Source organism: Natrix helvetica, assembly GCF_964273705.1.
Source record: "Natrix helvetica genome assembly, chromosome: 1".
Lineage (NCBI taxonomy): Eukaryota > Metazoa > Chordata > Lepidosauria > Squamata > Natricidae > Natrix > Natrix helvetica.
The window spans coordinates 175,390,890-175,408,424 of NC_138548.1; the positions used below are offsets into that span (position 1 = coordinate 175,390,890).

General features: G+C 38.3%; 1 protein-coding gene across 2 annotated transcripts in view; it reads right to left on the reverse strand.

The window, feature by feature from the left end:
- STAT4 (signal transducer and activator of transcription 4) overlaps nt 1-16,975 on the reverse strand; it is a 38,329-nt gene extending 21,354 nt beyond the window's left edge. For both annotated transcript variants that reach the window (XM_081934995.1, XM_081934994.1), the window contains exons 1-10: nt 16,820-16,975; nt 11,896-12,024; nt 10,111-10,255; nt 7,574-7,672; nt 7,031-7,123; nt 5,774-5,852; nt 3,950-4,035; nt 3,049-3,200; nt 883-1,041; nt 572-664 (exon numbers count right to left, since the gene is read on the reverse strand). In XM_081934995.1, the coding sequence (XP_081791121.1) occupies nt 572-664; nt 883-1,041; nt 3,049-3,200; nt 3,950-4,035; nt 5,774-5,852; nt 7,031-7,123; nt 7,574-7,672; nt 10,111-10,255; nt 11,896-12,023 (1,034 nt within the window). In that variant the 5' untranslated portion in view covers nt 12,024; nt 16,820-16,975. The remainder of the gene's footprint in view (nt 1-571; nt 665-882; nt 1,042-3,048; nt 3,201-3,949; nt 4,036-5,773; nt 5,853-7,030; nt 7,124-7,573; nt 7,673-10,110; nt 10,256-11,895; nt 12,025-16,819) is intronic.
- Nucleotides 16,976-17,535: the final 560 nt, after the last annotated feature.

Genomic DNA, 17,535 nt, shown 5'->3' on the forward strand with positions numbered 1-17,535 from the left:
TAGTCAATAATGCCACCTTAAAATTCCCCCATACCACTCTGGTTTTGAACAAAAATAACAATAGATATTACTAATCTTAACAATCCGTGCCATCAGATAAATGCTGATGAAAATACAAATGTTTGCCAACAAGTAGAAAACTACAGAAATGGAATATAATAGGGACAATAAAATTAGCTAAAGCAAGAGGGGAAATGATTTGGCTTGCTTGAAATGCTCAAGTTGTAACTTTAACTTCCCGAGTCTTTGCATAGATTAGAATAACTCATTTGGAGGCTTAAAAGTTATCTAAAAAACGTTTTCCTCCGGAGAGCAAACTGTTGCACAAAAGCTAATGGAAGGTTCATGCACCTGTTCAGGAATTTGGTCTAGGGCAGGAGTCTCCAACATTGGTAACTTTAAGCCTGGAGGACTTCAACTCCCAGAATTTCCCAGCCAACTTTGCTGAAGTCCACCAGGCTGAAAGTTGCCAAGTTTGGAGACCCCTGGTCTAGGGCACATGAGAGGTTTTAAGAAATATGCCAAAACATTAAACCAATCAAATAAATGGCAAGCAACAACCTTTACTCACCGAAGTTTAACGGTAAACTGTATCATCGTTTTAAGAACCAAAGGTCTCTGAGGATGAGTTGGCATGGAAGGCTGTCTCTCCACTATAAATGAACTAATGAGAAAGGAAATAAGTGTCTGCAGTTCACAAACAATCCTGGTGAAATATTACAAAACTAACAGCTTCATACGCTCAAGATAACATGAACAACTGAAACCCAGTTTTCAGAAATTTTCTTGCACAATTAAAATACCTCCATGGCTGGGACGAAAAAGTATTAAATAATAGTTTCAGGTACAGCCTCAGTTGAAAATGAAAATCAACTTATATACCTTTGGAAAAGACTGTAAAGTAAAGCATTTATTCTTTCCGACAAATGAGGTCTTTGTAATGGAATGGGGTCTCCTTCGTAGGTGAGTTTTATCAAAAGTTCATTCAGCTTCTCCAGCTGCCTTCTTATTTGAAAAAGACTGTCAGCCAACAGTGTGAAACTAAATAAACACAAAAAAGAGATACAAGTCATTAAACTTTGGGGCTAAACCAGAACATTCTTTACTTTAATGGTGGCTCCCTCCCCTGATGAAAGGCTACATGATGTTATAATGTTCAAGGTCAACAATGTTATTTTGACACCTGCCACAGAGAATACCACAAGTACCGTTTTCCTTCCTGCTATGAAAAAAAGGCCCGCTTTTTAGCAAGCAATTTTCTGCTCTTTCATGACAAAGAAAATCAGCTACTGAATTAGAATTCTTATGGCGAATGATAAAACTAGACTTGCTCTCCCATCTATCCTTGGAAAAGTATTCACGGCAACTGATGTCCAGCAATTCTCTGCTTTAAATGAAAACAGCCTTAATTCTGTTTTATCACAGGCACAATTCTGAAAGCAAGTCAATTTTGCTCAATTCCTAATTTATGTTCTTCTACAGCAGTCTTTCCCTAACCAACCCTTCAAGGAGAGATCTGCTTTTATTCTGAAGACCTAATGAAATTATGAATGTCAATTTACAGCGTTATAGGAAGCTATTAATTTATATGTGTATATGTGCTTTATTTGTGTAGTATTAACCTTTTGAAATATTTAAGATGATACATGAAAATGTAAAAAGTAGGCATTATTTCCTAAGAGCATTGTTAAAAATCCAGAAATGTCTTTTATCTGCCAGCCAGATGTATTTCCCAAAGCCAATACTGTAAAATTTAGTTGGAACAGCCTATCACAAAAGTGTTGTCTATCTAGCTTGCATTGAAACTGCAGAAATACAAATTACAGCTACACTCTTTTGTTGGAACTACAAATGTAGCCTAGAAATTGAAAGCTGAATTGCGTTTGTTCTGCAGTCCAGTTCCAGAGACAACAAGTGACAAAGAGCATGATTGTTCCTTAAAACAGTACTCTCTCTGATGGGACCCAGAAAGCATGCTTTTTCTGTTGCTGTTCCTGCCCTCTGGAGCTTCTGAAATTTTTCACTCAGATGATTAGATGGGATTTGGCATGGTTATGATGATTATTACTTGCATAGTCAACTAGATTATTATTCTGTATCACCAGGGATCGGCTGCTGCAGGTTTGCACAGGTTCAGGAGAACCTCTAGCTAAGAATCTGTCCAGTTTAGAGAACCCAAAAATTCCACCCCTGGCTGGCCCTGCCCACCCTGCCCACCCCATCCACCCCTCCCCTCCCCTCCTAGGAGTCCCCAGATGGCCCGTTTGGGATGCCAGGTAAGTAGAGGACCCGCGTGGAGGCTCGGGGAAGGCAAAAAATGGCCCTCCCGGAAGTTCTGGAAGTCTCCGGAGCCCAAGGAAGACCATTTTCACCCTTCCGGAGGCTCGAGTAAAGGCTCCAGAGCCCGGGGAGGGCGAAAATGCTTCCCCTCCATTGTGGTGCAGGAGGCTGAGTAGGCCATACCCACCATGGCATGCCCACCCAGCAACCGGGCAGAGAACCCATTGCTAAAAATTTTGAAGCCCATCCCTGTGTATCACCATAATTTTATATGATTGCTGTTTGCTGCCCAAAGTCATTTTGAACTACTTTTGTCATGTTTGGAGAATCTTCCATACAAACATGAGCTATAAATTCAGTTCCCGCCCCGCTTCCCATTAGAAAGTGTGCTGTGTGCTGGGCTACCAAATCATCATAGCAGAGAGATTTCACTGTTGGCTAATACCCTCACAATGGCTTCACAATTTGGTACAAAAACATTGTATGATTCAACTTGGGGCCTTTTACTTTTATTTTACTGCTAAACAATTTCTAAGAATCTGAAGAGTCAGAAACAGAGATCATTTAAAGAAGCTTTATCTGTTGCCAACCAATGCCTCTTTACACGATCTCTGTTTCTGAGTCTTCTGATTCTTAGAAATTGCTTAACAATAATTTCTGTTAATCTCTCAGAAGAATTTTTTTTTATTGACTAAACTGAGATGGAAAAGCCACACAGCATCACACTTCCTGTTGCGCTATAGAGAGGAACTAGTGATAACACTTTACCAGTTTTGCAGCTGATCAAGCCCACTGTGTAGAGGGCCTCCAATGCAAGCGATTTGTTGCCGTCTCTTCCAGTCCAATAACTCTTCTATTAATATGTTATTCACCAAGGCATCAACCTCCCTTACTATTTGTGCCATTTTACTGAGAACTTCCTATAAAGAACAGGGTAGGTGCCATAGTTAGAAACAGTAAGAGAGAACTCATAAATGGAGAAACAGCTAACTGATTTGTATAACAACCTAAAGCTGTGATATTCTTTAGCTTAATTTATATACATAGTTTGCTGTTGGTTAATTTATCACCATCCAGCATCAAAGCAGTGGTTAATTTAAGAAACCATTTGTCTTCCAAGAAAGCAACCTGAGTACACGAGTGGCCACAAACCAAAGCTGCTTCTTTAAGTATTGCTTCTGTGTCTTTAACTTTAATATAAACTTTAACTGCTTTGAAAGGAGACACAATATGGAGAAAAACAAGCCTTCCATAGAGTTGTTTGTGACCCCCCCATTCCCAAGTAGGAACATGGAGAGGCTTTTTAAAAAATTACATAAAAAAATAAACCAGTCAGAAAGTGCTGCCCAGTCAGACCATTCACCACAAACATTGCCAAGAGACTAACTGAATCCAGAGATCTCTCACCTCACTAGCCTTCAAAAACCTACAACCCTGTTCCTCTATGAGGTAATTTGAGCATTCTCGGTTCTTACTGGAGGTCGCCCAGAGATAAATTAATGAAAAACCAATAAGAAGTTCTTAAAATCATGGCCCAGGTTTAAGAACTAGTTGTATTGGGTTTTTTTAAAAAAAAATGGAATTAGTTCTTAATCTGCAAATAGAAAAAACACTTTCCATAATGTTCTTAAGTCAGCAGAGTATATACATGACAAACAATTGAACCAACCTTTCTCTTGAAATCTATTGTATTGAGCATTTCCTGCAACACCAACATCTCCTGCTTCATGACGGGACTGTTTTTGTCACACTGTTCTAAAAGGAGATATGTAGAATAGGTACAAAGCATTAGAGTGGGGAAACCCATCAAAATAGCATGTGCAAGTAGTTTTAAGGCAGCGTGTTTTCATTTTTTTTCCTATTACACTTTTACTTTGCTTGCAACTAATGTTAGATAAACATAAACATGTATCTCTCAGTAAGTTTATAAATACATCCCGGTGTGCTATCTAATGTATTATGTCTTTCTTTGACGAAGTTTGTTTTAAGAAAGGAGTGAACATTAACCAAAATCAATACCCTGCCAATATTCTGAATATTTAGTTAGTTTTTTTGGATTTTAAAACTAAATGCCTTCCCCCCCCCCCAATAATAACTAGCCAATAACTGTTATTTGGTCTGAAAGCTCTGCCTCTTTTCCTCAGTGATGAATAAAACCAAGTTGGAGAAGGACATTTTTGAACAAGAAGACCTTAAAAGAAAATGGTTAAGGACTTCTTCCTGCCCAAAGTCCTTTTTCTCCCATAGCTGAATTTCTGAAGGAACAAAACCTATTATGGTTCTCCTAGGCCAGTGATGACGAACATTTTTGGCACTGAGAGCTGAAAAGGGAGCGCTTCGTGTGCATGCTTGACTGGGACGCGACCCAGAAGAGGAGCTGCCCAGGGGGCAGGTGCACACTGTAAAATGAACTTCTTTGCAGGCGCACTAGCCAGCAAGTCTTCCGGTTACTGCTGCGCATAAGCACGTGCCGATCAGCTGGCCGGAGTACATGCTCACGCCGGAAAATGAAAGATCACCTCTTCCAGTTTCCGGCACTGCTGGACGCACAAAGGCCAACTGATCATCATGTGCACATGCACGCCAAAAACCTGGAAGAGGAATGGATGACGCCGCGCGTGCCAGGAAACATGGCTCCATGTGCCACTTCAGGCACCCGTGCATCACGGTCTAGGCTGTATGTATTTTGGAGTATGCAAATATGGAAAGTTTATCTCTACTTCTAAATGGGGTGATTCAGAGAAATGAACCTATTGCTGTTTTATCATTAACAATTCATTCTTTAGTTGGACTGAACCATCCACAGTAAAAGACAAACTACATGGAACTCTTAAATAACCCTGTATTTTCCTGCCATTTTATTTAATTTTTTTTTAAAAGCTTAGGATTGTTACAGCTGCAAATTCACACTTTCTCTTCTAGCCACAACCTGGAATCTTTTATATTTGGGCAATACATAACTGCTGTTAAATACATAAATAAAGAATTCCATTAAAAATTATTTAATTAAAGAATCTTCTTTCCGCTGTTGGTCTGACTGTATCCTTCTAGAGTTCATTTAAATAAAAAAGGGAATTACTCATGCAAAATATTACAGCCACAGTGTGACTTAAAGATTAAACTGATCATGAAGATGTACAGTATCTTCATACATAAATACATACCACTAATTTCAGGGATACCTATCTCCAGGTTAAAATGCAGAGGGGCACAATCTTAGCTGGACTAATATTTTGCTGGATGTAGCCATGTTGCCTAAAGAATACATTAGGCTAAGAAGTTAGGCATGTTGGAATTTATTTTGCATGGAGCATGTATCAATAGCAGTCTGAGTCTTAATGAAATCCTGCCCCACATTCCAAAAAGAAGACTGAGGGTGTTTGATGAAAACCTATAGCCTAGCCCTAGGTATAGAACTAACAGCCAATTTTTACAAATATGCAAGAATGAAAGCCACAATTTTCCCTTCATAGCATTGTGTGGGAAAGCTTACCCATGTTGCACATAGTTTTAAATCTGAAGTCAAACTCCTCTTGCAAGTCTTCTAGATATTTGACGTCTTGTTCTGTCAGCTGTTTTCAGATTAAATGCGTTGAGTAATTGATCTATTAGTTTATAGCATATAGCAAACAATAATGACATTCCCTAAAAAGCTTTAGTTTCGCTGAAATGAAATGGAAATGCTACAGTATCTATCTGCTTCCTTAGTGGGAAAAGTAGCTGGGATTACAAATCATACTGAAACAAAAAGTGGATTGATTTCTACCCAGCCAACCAATTTTAGTTTATTCAGCAAAACGCTGTAAATGTATACACTGAATGTAACATGCTGTGGATATATAGTGCATCCATGCATGTCTATTCAGAAGCAAGCCCCAATTTGTTCACTGGTGCTTAGGCTTAGATAAGCATGCACAGAACTGCAGTCTTAAATTTCTTTTTTGTGTTTAATCAAAAAGTACAGCTCACACCCTAGGTTCAATGTGGTTTTTCAACCAACTGAATTCAAGAGGGCATATTGTGCATTTAAAAGGATTTTGCAGGGGTTCATAATTCCAAAGAAGCCTTCCCATACTTGGATTAATTTGCCAGCTCCCAAGAGTATCGTTGAAACAGAATTAGTGGACAGCATTCTCAGGTACTGGGATATAGTTGCAGAGAAACCTTCTACCCCTGATACATTAACAACAATATTTTCAGGTCAAAGCTCTGAATGGGGACATTCAAATGAGGTATGTCTCACTTGTACTGTACCTTAAAAAGGGCAACAGTCCAATTTCTATCATATATCATCTCATTTTTCCATACATGTGGATCTAATTTCAAATCATGATACTTAATACATATAACAAATTAAATTAAATTTATTCTATTTATTCTATAAAAAAAATGGTACCACTATAGTTAATCCCCAACTTACAACTGTAATGGAACCAAATTTCATTCCTAAATCATGATGGTCATAAGCTGAGGCACACATATGACGAACCTGATTTTACAACCTTTTTTGAGATGGTTGTTAAACAACCATTGGTTGTTTGTTGAGTCAATGCATTCCTATGGTTGTTTTTTTGCTGGAAAGTGGGTGACCGCAGGGTGTGTGTTCAGCTGTCTGAATTGCAGAACTGGGTTGTAAGCACCTTTTTGGGGAGGGGGTGTCCGTTGTAACTTTGAACAATTGTTAAGGACTTACTTATATATTAGATCCTTGATGTATCAAATATTAAATACACAAACTGTAACAACTTACCTGTGTACTGTTCTTAATTTCAGAACCCTTGAGCTCGATTTTTCTTTGCCTTTCTGAACCCAAGTAGCTTTGTAGTGACTTTTCTAGTGGTCCCTAGAAAAAGAATTTTGACTGGTCAGTTTATTAATACTATCCCACAGCACAGATTATTTAATGGCAAGTTTTAGTGAGAGGGGACGGAGTAAATAAATTCAATAAGGCCAACTGACCTTTGGTAATAGTTCAGCTTTTTCAAAGGCAAAACACAGATGTGGGAATCACTTACAAAAATATTCTTGGTAAATGGAGAAAATTGGACTGCCACAGGTATATTAATTGTTTATCTAAAAACAGCCCAAAGGAAAGTTTTAAAAATGATGAGTGTTCAATGGCAAATCAAGATATGTTGAGAAACCCAAGACTACTGAATAGTATTTTAATGAATTTAGGACCAATGTTCCTCTGAACCTTGAGCCGGTCTTATTATTAGTATATTAAAGCTTTGCAAATTTGACGGACATTAAATCTATCTCCTCCTCCTCTAGGTCATTATCATAAAATTACCTGAACTGGCATACTTGCTGAAGCCAATACTCTTCTTTCTTCTCTTAAACAGTTTGAAATAACCAGTGCTATATGTAGAGGGTTACTTTGATATTTTGCCTGAAAAACAAAGTTAAAGAAACATAAGAAAGATCTAATTCATATCCTAATAGCAAAAATCAGCCACATATAGTAGAAATGCCATGGACTCATTGCAGAAAATTCATATCCATTCTTGATATGTATGCAATATATGTGATTGCATACATGAAGTCAGTTTTATGAATCGTAACATTTCTCTGCATATCCATAATCTTTTCTATCGCTTTATTTTCCCCATTTCGTCTGTGCTGTTTCTCTCAAACTTGTATTTGGTTCTCTAACAAAAGGTAGATAGACATTCAATATCTGAAGTTTTCACCATTATTGTATCCACATTCTGCAGTAAGTTTCTTACCCGCTTAGTCTTTCATAAAAAATGCTTAAATGAAGCTCACAAGATATTAAATCTTTTAAGGGAGTACAGCTGGGACATTTTACTAATGAACTTGGGTGATTGTTGTATGCATCATTGAAATGTTGATTTCTGGCTTTTCTTTAAATCTTTATACAGTATATGTTTTCTTTTATCCTCTCTTTTCCTAACTTTCCACTCTACAATTTCTCCCATATCAGAACTGGACTAATAGAAAGGTCTTTGACAGGCACAAAATATAGCAATAGCACTTGGACTTATATACCGCTTCACAGTGCTTTACAGCACCCTCTAAGCGGTTTACAGAGTCAACATATTGCCCACAAGAATCTGGGTTCTCATTTTACCAACCTTGGAAGGATGGAAGGATGAATCAACCTTGAGCCAGTGAGATTTGAACTGCCAGCAGTCAGCAGAAGTAGCCGGCAGTACTGCATTCTAACCACTGTGCCACCATGGCTCTTAGTATCTTAATGTAAGAACATGGATGGTGCCCTGTTGGATTGGACCCTTGATCCATCTAGTCAATTAGTTTGTTCTCATAGTGGCCAACTAATCGTACAAGGAAGCCCTCTAGTCCCCCAGCAGATGGCATCCAATGGCACTCCAGCTCCAATGGAATGTAGTAAGGAGATTGATTTCCAGGAAAGGGGGGGGGGTGTCTTCCAGAGGAGTAAGAAGAAAATCAGTTCAGAGAGAATGAAGAAGCCCCTTTCTAATGGTTCATATGCTTTAGACGAAACGGTATATGAAATCTGTCAAGCAAAAGTTTGTCTATAAGCGTTAAACAATAAAGAACTCAGCTTGGAAGATTTACCATGTATTATTCTTGGTTTTGAGCTTGACACCTGCTGCCATCAAGGCTAACAGCTATTGATCCACAGCAGAACAGATTGAATTATCCTTGTGTATTTAAGATTAAGGTTTATGGCTTTTGGTTTAGTTACATCTCTAACGTATGGAGAAGTATAATGCTGAACAAGATTCAGACACACCAGAGAAAAAATGATTTTGCACATCATGTAAATGCACACATAACTGAATATATAATTTGAGTAAAAATCTTATCTCTGCAACCCTTTGTCTATAACAAAGCCCTACTGCTGTTCCCAAATTTTGCTCATACCCTTTTGATTAGAATTCTAACAAACATCTCAGTTAATGAACAAATCACTCCTGTAAGGTTCTGTGTTTGTTTTTGCAATCTTTCTGAAATCTTCTGCAACTTTGTATAGGGGAACAATAAAGGCCTTTTTCCAATTGTCAGGCAAAGTTAATCTTCACACACATTAAAAAAAAGTTTCATATCAACTCCATAAACAAACCACATCCATATTCTAACATTTCTGTGGCTATACTACAACTCACCCTTTTTTCAATATTCTATCATCATTTATTACTTCCTTTTGATCAGGCTTTGACTTGGTCACTGACACTTATGGCATAGCATTCCTTCCAATTTCACACTGCAACGCACCACATTGTAGTGTTTATATAATGGATATGTACGGTAGATACTCTATTAATAATGAAGACTGCATAGTTTGCTTCGGAAAGTATGCATGTTTGCAGCTTCCTTTACATTTCAAAATGTAAATCTTATTTTGAAACTGAAACACACAGGTAGCCTTATTATTAAATATTGCTTTACCCCCATAGCATTCAGTAGATGCTATGATTATGTCACACACATAATGACATTATTGCATAATAATGCAAATCAAACAATATGCGTAATTTGCATTACAATGAGTTAATCTCACTTTTTCCTTCACCCCTCCCCAAAGACATAATGACTCTATTATAGCTTTTTTACATTTCTGTCTTGGTATCTTTCTATATTCTGGAGTACTTTTTTGCCATTTATCTGATTTCTTTTTCTACCCATGTTTGATTACAAACATCATGCTGAAAAAGAAGAGTTTAAAATTCAGTGTGTTGTTTGATCAAATGTTTAAAATCAATGTATCCAATAATTCCCGAGCTCTGGTTGGTATAAATATCCTTACACTAAACCTTATATAACAGAACTAATACCATAAATGATGCAGGAGATTTCTTTGCGATTCTTTCTTAAACTCACCTGAAGAATTTTCCTGACTTTCTTTAGGTTATGTATCAAAAGGAGATTCTTCTCCTGAGAAACACGTTCTAAATGCTCATCCAGTTTTATGAATAAGTTATGCAACAGCATAGCTGCTGTAGACTCATTGCTATATGCAGACTCCCTTTGCAAAAGGAAATAGATAAGAACAAAGTACATATATCAAAAATAGTAATGTTTTCAAAATCATTTGTTCAAGAAAAATATTAAATGGGAGGCTCTAAATGGGAGGCCTACAAATTGGTTATACAGATTCTATTTTTATCTCAAGAAAATATTCTGTATATAATATAAATTATATACAGAATATTATTATAATAATAACATTATAAATTAAAATAAAATAAAATTATGTAGGCAAATAAAGGATTAAAAGATCTAATAAAATTCTCAGTTTAGTTTTTAAAAAGAGTTATCTTCAGTTTTAAAACAGCACATGTGTATTTAAAGATATAATATTTGCATATTTGTACATATAGTCAGTATGTAAGTATACTTTTACCTTTTCAATTAAATGTTATTGTATGTAGTTCTAAAATTCAAATGGAAAACTGATAAACTACTTATGTAAATTAACATCTAACCATAAATGTGAAAATATTATCAATATACTGTCTTCTGTCTGTGTAGATGTGAAGAAAGGACAGATAACTAATTTCAAATTAATCATTGGACTTAATTAACAATTGCTGATATGTACTATTTAGAATTTTGAATCTGGATACAAATGTATTTACAAAAAGAATTACCATACGCTTCCTCTAAAAAGAATCCTCACAGTGGATATTATAAAACAAAATATTTTATAGTTTGACATGTTTATTTCCATGTATCTTTCAGTATCAAATAAACATAATAGAATGGCATTATTCCAATAATATATATATATTCCCTGAGCGGTTTTTGTAGGTAACAAAATGGCTATAACAATAACAAAAATATACAAAGAGAGAAAACATTAATTCATAAAGATATGGTCATATTTCACTATATACTTTCCAAATTATGCTTGATGGAGTAGGCTTACTGATTATGAAATTTTGTAAAATTATAATATTATTAATTCTGTAGGTTTTGAATTATTTGTTATCTCTATTGAATGTTTACTGGTTTAATGCTGGTCAAACCTGTACAGCCACAGATTGTGATGCAAAGCAACAATATTTTATTTTTACTTGGATAATAAAGTAACAATATTCCCAAGAAGAGGATATGTTCTGCCCAGGAAGCTATACAACAGTGTTTCTCAAACTTGGCAGCTTGAAGATGTGTGGATCTCAGCTCCCAGAATTCCCAACCATCAAGTTGTGGAATTCTGACAAAGGAATTCTGGGAGTTGAAGTCCACACATCGTGAAGTGGCCAAAGTTGAGAAACACTCAGGGGTGGGATTCTACTGTTTCGGGAGAACCGGTAGCTCTGAAGATCAGCTGTGAGCGAACAGGTTCGCTCCAACCTTCAGGTGGGCCTGCCCCCACCGCCCCTGGGCTATACTCACCTATATTTCCTTGTTTTTTAGCCCAGCTGATAGGTGTGGCAGAGTGAATAGCTGTGCCTTAGCTGTTTTCCTGTGGACTGCGCACATGCGCATAGCAAGTATCAGGCATATCAGGAGCGCGCTCAACAAACTGGTTGTTAAACCGGTAGGATCCCACCCCTGGAAACACTTGTGTACAACAGTAAATATAATGCGATCTATATCTGCTTATTCAGCAGTCCCCTAATATTCAAGGCAGAAGAGAAAAGAAAAATTGTCCAAACTTACCAGTCCTGGCTTTCGATCCACTGTGCTAAAAGATGTCGAATTTCCATGGGAAAGATGTCGTCGTAAATCTGGTCTATTTGCTCTAAAAAACAGGGTTCCAACTGCTGCACTTGATTCCACTGCGACATGCTAAAAAGAAATAGGCTTGTTTTTTGGGACAAGAAAGATGAGATCTTTCAAATATGTTGGATTGCAATTTCCAGAATGGCTGGTCAGTATGGTTCGCAAAATTGCCAGCTAACAAAACTCAGAGAGGACTTAAAATCCATTCTCCTTTTCCAGGCAAATGAAACTTGCTGGTTAGAGATAAATAATATATGAAAGCTTGAAGGGCTTTTTTATATTTTATCCCAGGGTTTTGGTTTTTTTTTGTATTAAGGAAGTTATATTGTTGAGTTAACATTGTCTACCACTTTAAGAAACTTATTAATTGCCAAAATAATTTCATAAATTGTGCAATTTTGGCACTGTAAATGTTATGGGTATAATTCCTGCTAGTCTTACAGACAGTAACAGTCCATTGTTCCTGCTTAAAATCTCTACTTTAATTACTTTATTGTGGTGCATGATGCTTAGAAAGCAGTATTGCAGGCTAATTCTGCTGACTGCCAGGAGTTCAATCCTAATCGGCTTGAGGTTGACTGAGCCTTCCATCATTCCAAGGTCAGCAAAATGAGGACCCAGACAGTTGGGGGCGGTATGCTGACTCCGTAAACCACTTAAGAGAGTGCTGTAAAGCACTATGAAGAGGTATATAAGTCTGTGCTATTGCTGTTGCTACTTTATCATTCTGCAAACTTTGTTTTATATCTGTGTGTATTATTCAAATATTTCAAAACTCGGTGCAGGCTGGAAGTTATGCTTTCTTTGTCCTGAAGAAAAAAACAGTAGTATACAATTCCTGAAGCATCAACAGTAGAAAAATAGAGAACACTGCATAAAATGTTTCTGAAGCACACACTGGAGTTCTGTTGCTGAAATCCCATATTTAGGATTGAAAAACAATACTTGTTACTAGTCAGAATGTTAACGAAATCCAGCTGACATTGTTTATTATCCTTGTATTTTGGTTCATCAACCTTATTCTGTGCACAATAGCTGTCAATTAATTTCCCTCACTCCCCCCCCCCTTGCCTACAGCGAGGACTACAGTTTAATCCATCATGGACTATTTAGTCCATCACTCACTCACTCTCTCAACACAACACAATGTCACAGGATTGTCATTGTGGGCATAAATAGGAGGCAGGAACACTAGTTATGCACACTGTCTGGGTGTCACAAAAAATAAAGGTGAATAAATTTGTTAGGGAATAAAATCCTAACAAATAAATTAACCATGTCACACATTTACTACATTTAGTTTAGTTTACATTTAGTTTAGTACATTTTCTAAATGAATGGATTTCCATTACAGTGTATGCCTCCCCCTGTCCCTCAGCTGTTCTTGGCCTTTTTTACACAAAAAATTCCACATGTAAATACAGTCTGGTTGAACAGATGACAAACATACAATAGGATTCGGGTTTACAGTGGAGGAGAGAGATTTGCATGGGGCATTCAATGAAATTTGGTGAAACAATGACCTGGCAGTGAAAAAGTGGTTCTCTCCCCACTTTTCTCCTGCCACAATGAGTCCTGGGTGTCAGATCATTCTGGTACCCACTGGCCAACTTAGGAACAGGAGGGGCAGTAAAGTAGCTGGATGATCTGACGTCCAGGGATCACCAGATTGTGGCACTGACTGGATGATCAGTGAACTGTATCAGATTTCACGCTCAGGAAACCTGCCATGACTTGTTCCCTGCTTAAAGGTAAAATCACTCCATTAACAATGGAACAGCTGGACAGATCATAACCCTCAACACACCAGCAACCAGATGACTGATGAGGTCTGTCAATCTATCTCCATGGTCAAAACTGTGTTGGGAAAAGAGGGGAAATGCTACTTTAAAACTGGAACAGCAAAGGATGGTTTTAAGCCTCCTCTGGTATTGGCTAGGAGTGACATGAAGGCAACATCGTGAGGACATGGCATGAAAAAAAGAGATTATTTGTGCTGTGATTAGATGCAGCTGAGGAAAAACCCACTCTTTGATTCCCAAAGAGTGGGAATGGATGTTAAGAATGACTGAGACGGGTTTTCCCAAGATGACTTAAAATAGCATGATAATGATTTAAATGGCAGGTTGGTATAGCACATGACTGCTGTTCAAATGCCCTGGGTCAAAAACGTTCATTGTCTATAATGCAATAACCCACAGTTTGAGTTTTTTTCTGTTAATAAATTGGATGCCAATGCAGCTTTTTCAAACAGAAGATTGATATGCTCCCGGTGGCCTGGATTTGGGAGTTATCAAATATTCTTCAAAGTCAGCTTTATGTACAGAACATTGAAGTAATTCAGGTATGCTGTAATTAAAACATAATTTGAACAGAGAAGCCACAAAGTATGTAAGAACTGCATCTATAAGTGGAATCCCAAAGGTGCTTTTTCAAGAGGCTACGGGACAATAGGAATCAGATTTACAGTGGGAGGAGGGAGGTTTGCATGGGGTATTCAATGAAATTTGGTGATACAGTGACCAATGGTTTTTCTTTGAAGACATTTCACTTCTCACCCAAGAAGCTTCTTCAGTGCTGGATGAGAAGTGAAATGTCTTCAAAGAAAAACCAGAAAGTCTAGTTGCATCTTGAAAAAGCACCTTTGGGATAACCATGACCTAGATGACAGAGAATCTAAACTATAGACTATAAGTGGAATTTTTGAGAGTGAATGGAATACTACAATAATGGATTTGTTCAAACAACAGTTCTATCCCAGATTCTATCATGCAGAAACCACCTCTTTCTGCAATGAGAGTCTACTCAGTTTGTCCACTATTAGGTACTCTCATTAAATAGGATGAACAAGAGTCAAACGCACATGTATCTGACATCTTATCTCCAAAACCACTCAAGATGCACAAGCTAAAATTCATCCAATTTAAGTGGACAAGCAAGAGCTAAACGTATACCTCCTAATATTGTTCTAATAGTAGCATCCAAGTCAAAATGGAAATGCAGATTTTAGAAACTGGCCATAACAAGATGCTAAGCACAGACCTGTACTGCTAGCTTGCATGGAATAATCGCTGTGGTAACCCTGGGGTAAAGACACAAACTTTTTACCACTTCACTGAACAGACTCGAATATCAATTTGATTATATTCATCCCAACTTTTTCAACTCTATGACTTTAGCCATCTTACTTCCTAACTTTGACTAAGGTTTCAATAGAACAAATGGCACAGAAGACATTTCCAAAAGTCATTAGAAAGGCATTTTGGATGGATTAGCTTCCCAGAGTAGACCATCTTGCCTCTGAAAACATCACAAAGCCTAAACAAAAAACATATATCAACAGGTAATAGAGATTTATTCCTAATTTTATCTTAATTGTTTTTCTTCCGGAGGAAGAACTCGTAGACTGAATATAGCTTTGTGAAAAGTAGAGCCAATGACTTAAATAAAGATTGAAAATGAGATGTGGAAAGAAGATACCATTTGTTATATTCTAAAAGTAAATGGTAAGTTACTAAAAAGTATTAATTAAATGAAATAAATGAAAAAGAAGACTGAAGATTAGGAGAAACTTCTTGATAGGAAGAGCTGTTCAGCAATAGGTCCAGAATAGTGTTTACTGAAAGTCTATGGAGATTGTCAGTCATGGTTGTCCCAAAGGTGCTTTTTTCAAGAGGCAACTGGACTTTCTGGTTTTTCTTTGAAGGTGTTTCACTTCTTATCCAAGAAGTTTCTTCAGTTCTGGATGAGAAGCGAAACATCTTCAAAGAAAAACCAGAAAGTCCAGTTGCCTCTTGAAAAAAGCACCTTTGGGACCTCTTACTGAAAGTTTTAGAAAAAAGATTACAGTAGATAGCCCTGTTAAGGGTATGATTTAATGGATTCCTGCATTTAATGGATTCCTAAGGTCCAACCTTAGCTAAATGCAGGAATCCATTAAATCATCCTCTTAACAGGTCTTAAAAGATAACCCATAAGAATCCTTCCAATTCAGGCCCACTGCCATTCTATCCTCTAATGGTATCACACTAGATCTGGCAACTCTTAGCCCTAGCATGAGCTAAACTCATCCTCATACCCCCATAACTTTAACCTTAAACTGTCTAGTGTGTATCTCACCCCTTTCCTAAGAAGTCTGTAAGGGGGCATGTATAAGGGTACCAGCATGCCTACCATCCCTGTCCTATTGTCCTCATTTATTTGTACCAATTTCCTGTATTCATGTCTATGTATATACTTATAACTGTTATCTCGTACATGTTTGACAAATTAAATAAAATATAGATAGATGATAGATAGATGGATGGATGGATGGATGGATGGATGGTAGGTAGGTAGGTAGGTAGATAGATGATAGATAGATACGATAGATAGATAGATGATTGATAGATAGATAGATAGATAGATAGATAGATAGATAGATAGATAGACAGACAGACTAACTATAGATGGTGGGAGATCTAAAAATCGCTAGAGGTCTTACCAACTGTCCTTAAGTGTTATTCCCAAGAAGTACTCCCAACTTAACTAAAAAAATAAACGTGGTATAATTATTTCTGAACCACGTGTAGGATTGCACCGCGAACTCCCTTTCGCTGGTTTTAGAAAACGGGAGATTAAAAACGGTCCAGGGCAGAATAAATTATCTCGCGGAATATTAAAGCCCAGTCTCGGCAGAAGGCTGATTTTACTGTGTGGGTTTTGCAGTGCTCAGACAAGGGGAAAAACCGAACGTACGCCGATTCCTTCCAGCCGTGCGCTTGGTTTGGCTTCCATCCCGGGATGCCGCCTCTGCTAATGCCAGATCTCACACACATACACACGCACGCACGCGCGCGCCCTCCCGCCTCCTCTGCTTTACCTGGGAATTCGCTCGGCTGCACCGACTGCGCCAGGTTGCGCGCTCCCCAAGGGATGGGTAGAAAGCCTCCGGTCCGCGCTCTTCCCGGCCCCCTTTGGCTCCTTTGCGGCTCCCAGGTGCGAAGCGACGCCACCCGCAGAAGCTTCGGTCCCTCCTTGAAAGTGGGCGCGCGCTCTTGATTCGGGGAACTTTCCTGCGGGCAACGTCACCCGGGGAGAAAGCGTGAGGGAAGGAGGGGGCGGATGAGAGCGCACGAGGAGGGAGAAAAGAGCGGAGTTTCCCCCCTCCCCTTTCCTCGGGCCTTTGCCGAAGTCTCTGCTGCTTTGCAGCTTTACTTCCGCTGGAGTTTCTGGGGTTCTTCTCCCCCCCCCACGCCCCCTTCCCTTGCCTCGCTTTCTTCGCGCGCCTGCACGCACGCACGCTCGGCGCCTGGGTCTTTTCGAAGCCACAACGCGCTGACTGACCTAAACTGACCTAGGAGAAAGTCTCATTGCCGTTCAAAACTTGCTCCTCCCTTCCCTAAGTTATTCCCTCGTGCGATTGCTAAAAGAGGTGCGAAGTGTTTCTTTGGGTTCAAGTGTGCTGTGAAAATTGTAGCTCACCGCAGTGAGAAGTCCTCCCTTCCCCGGGGTGACTAGAGACTTGCTGTGGCTACAGGGTGAGGGGAAAATATTCGGCTGATAACCTAAAGGACCTTCTCTCTCTGGGGCTTTTTT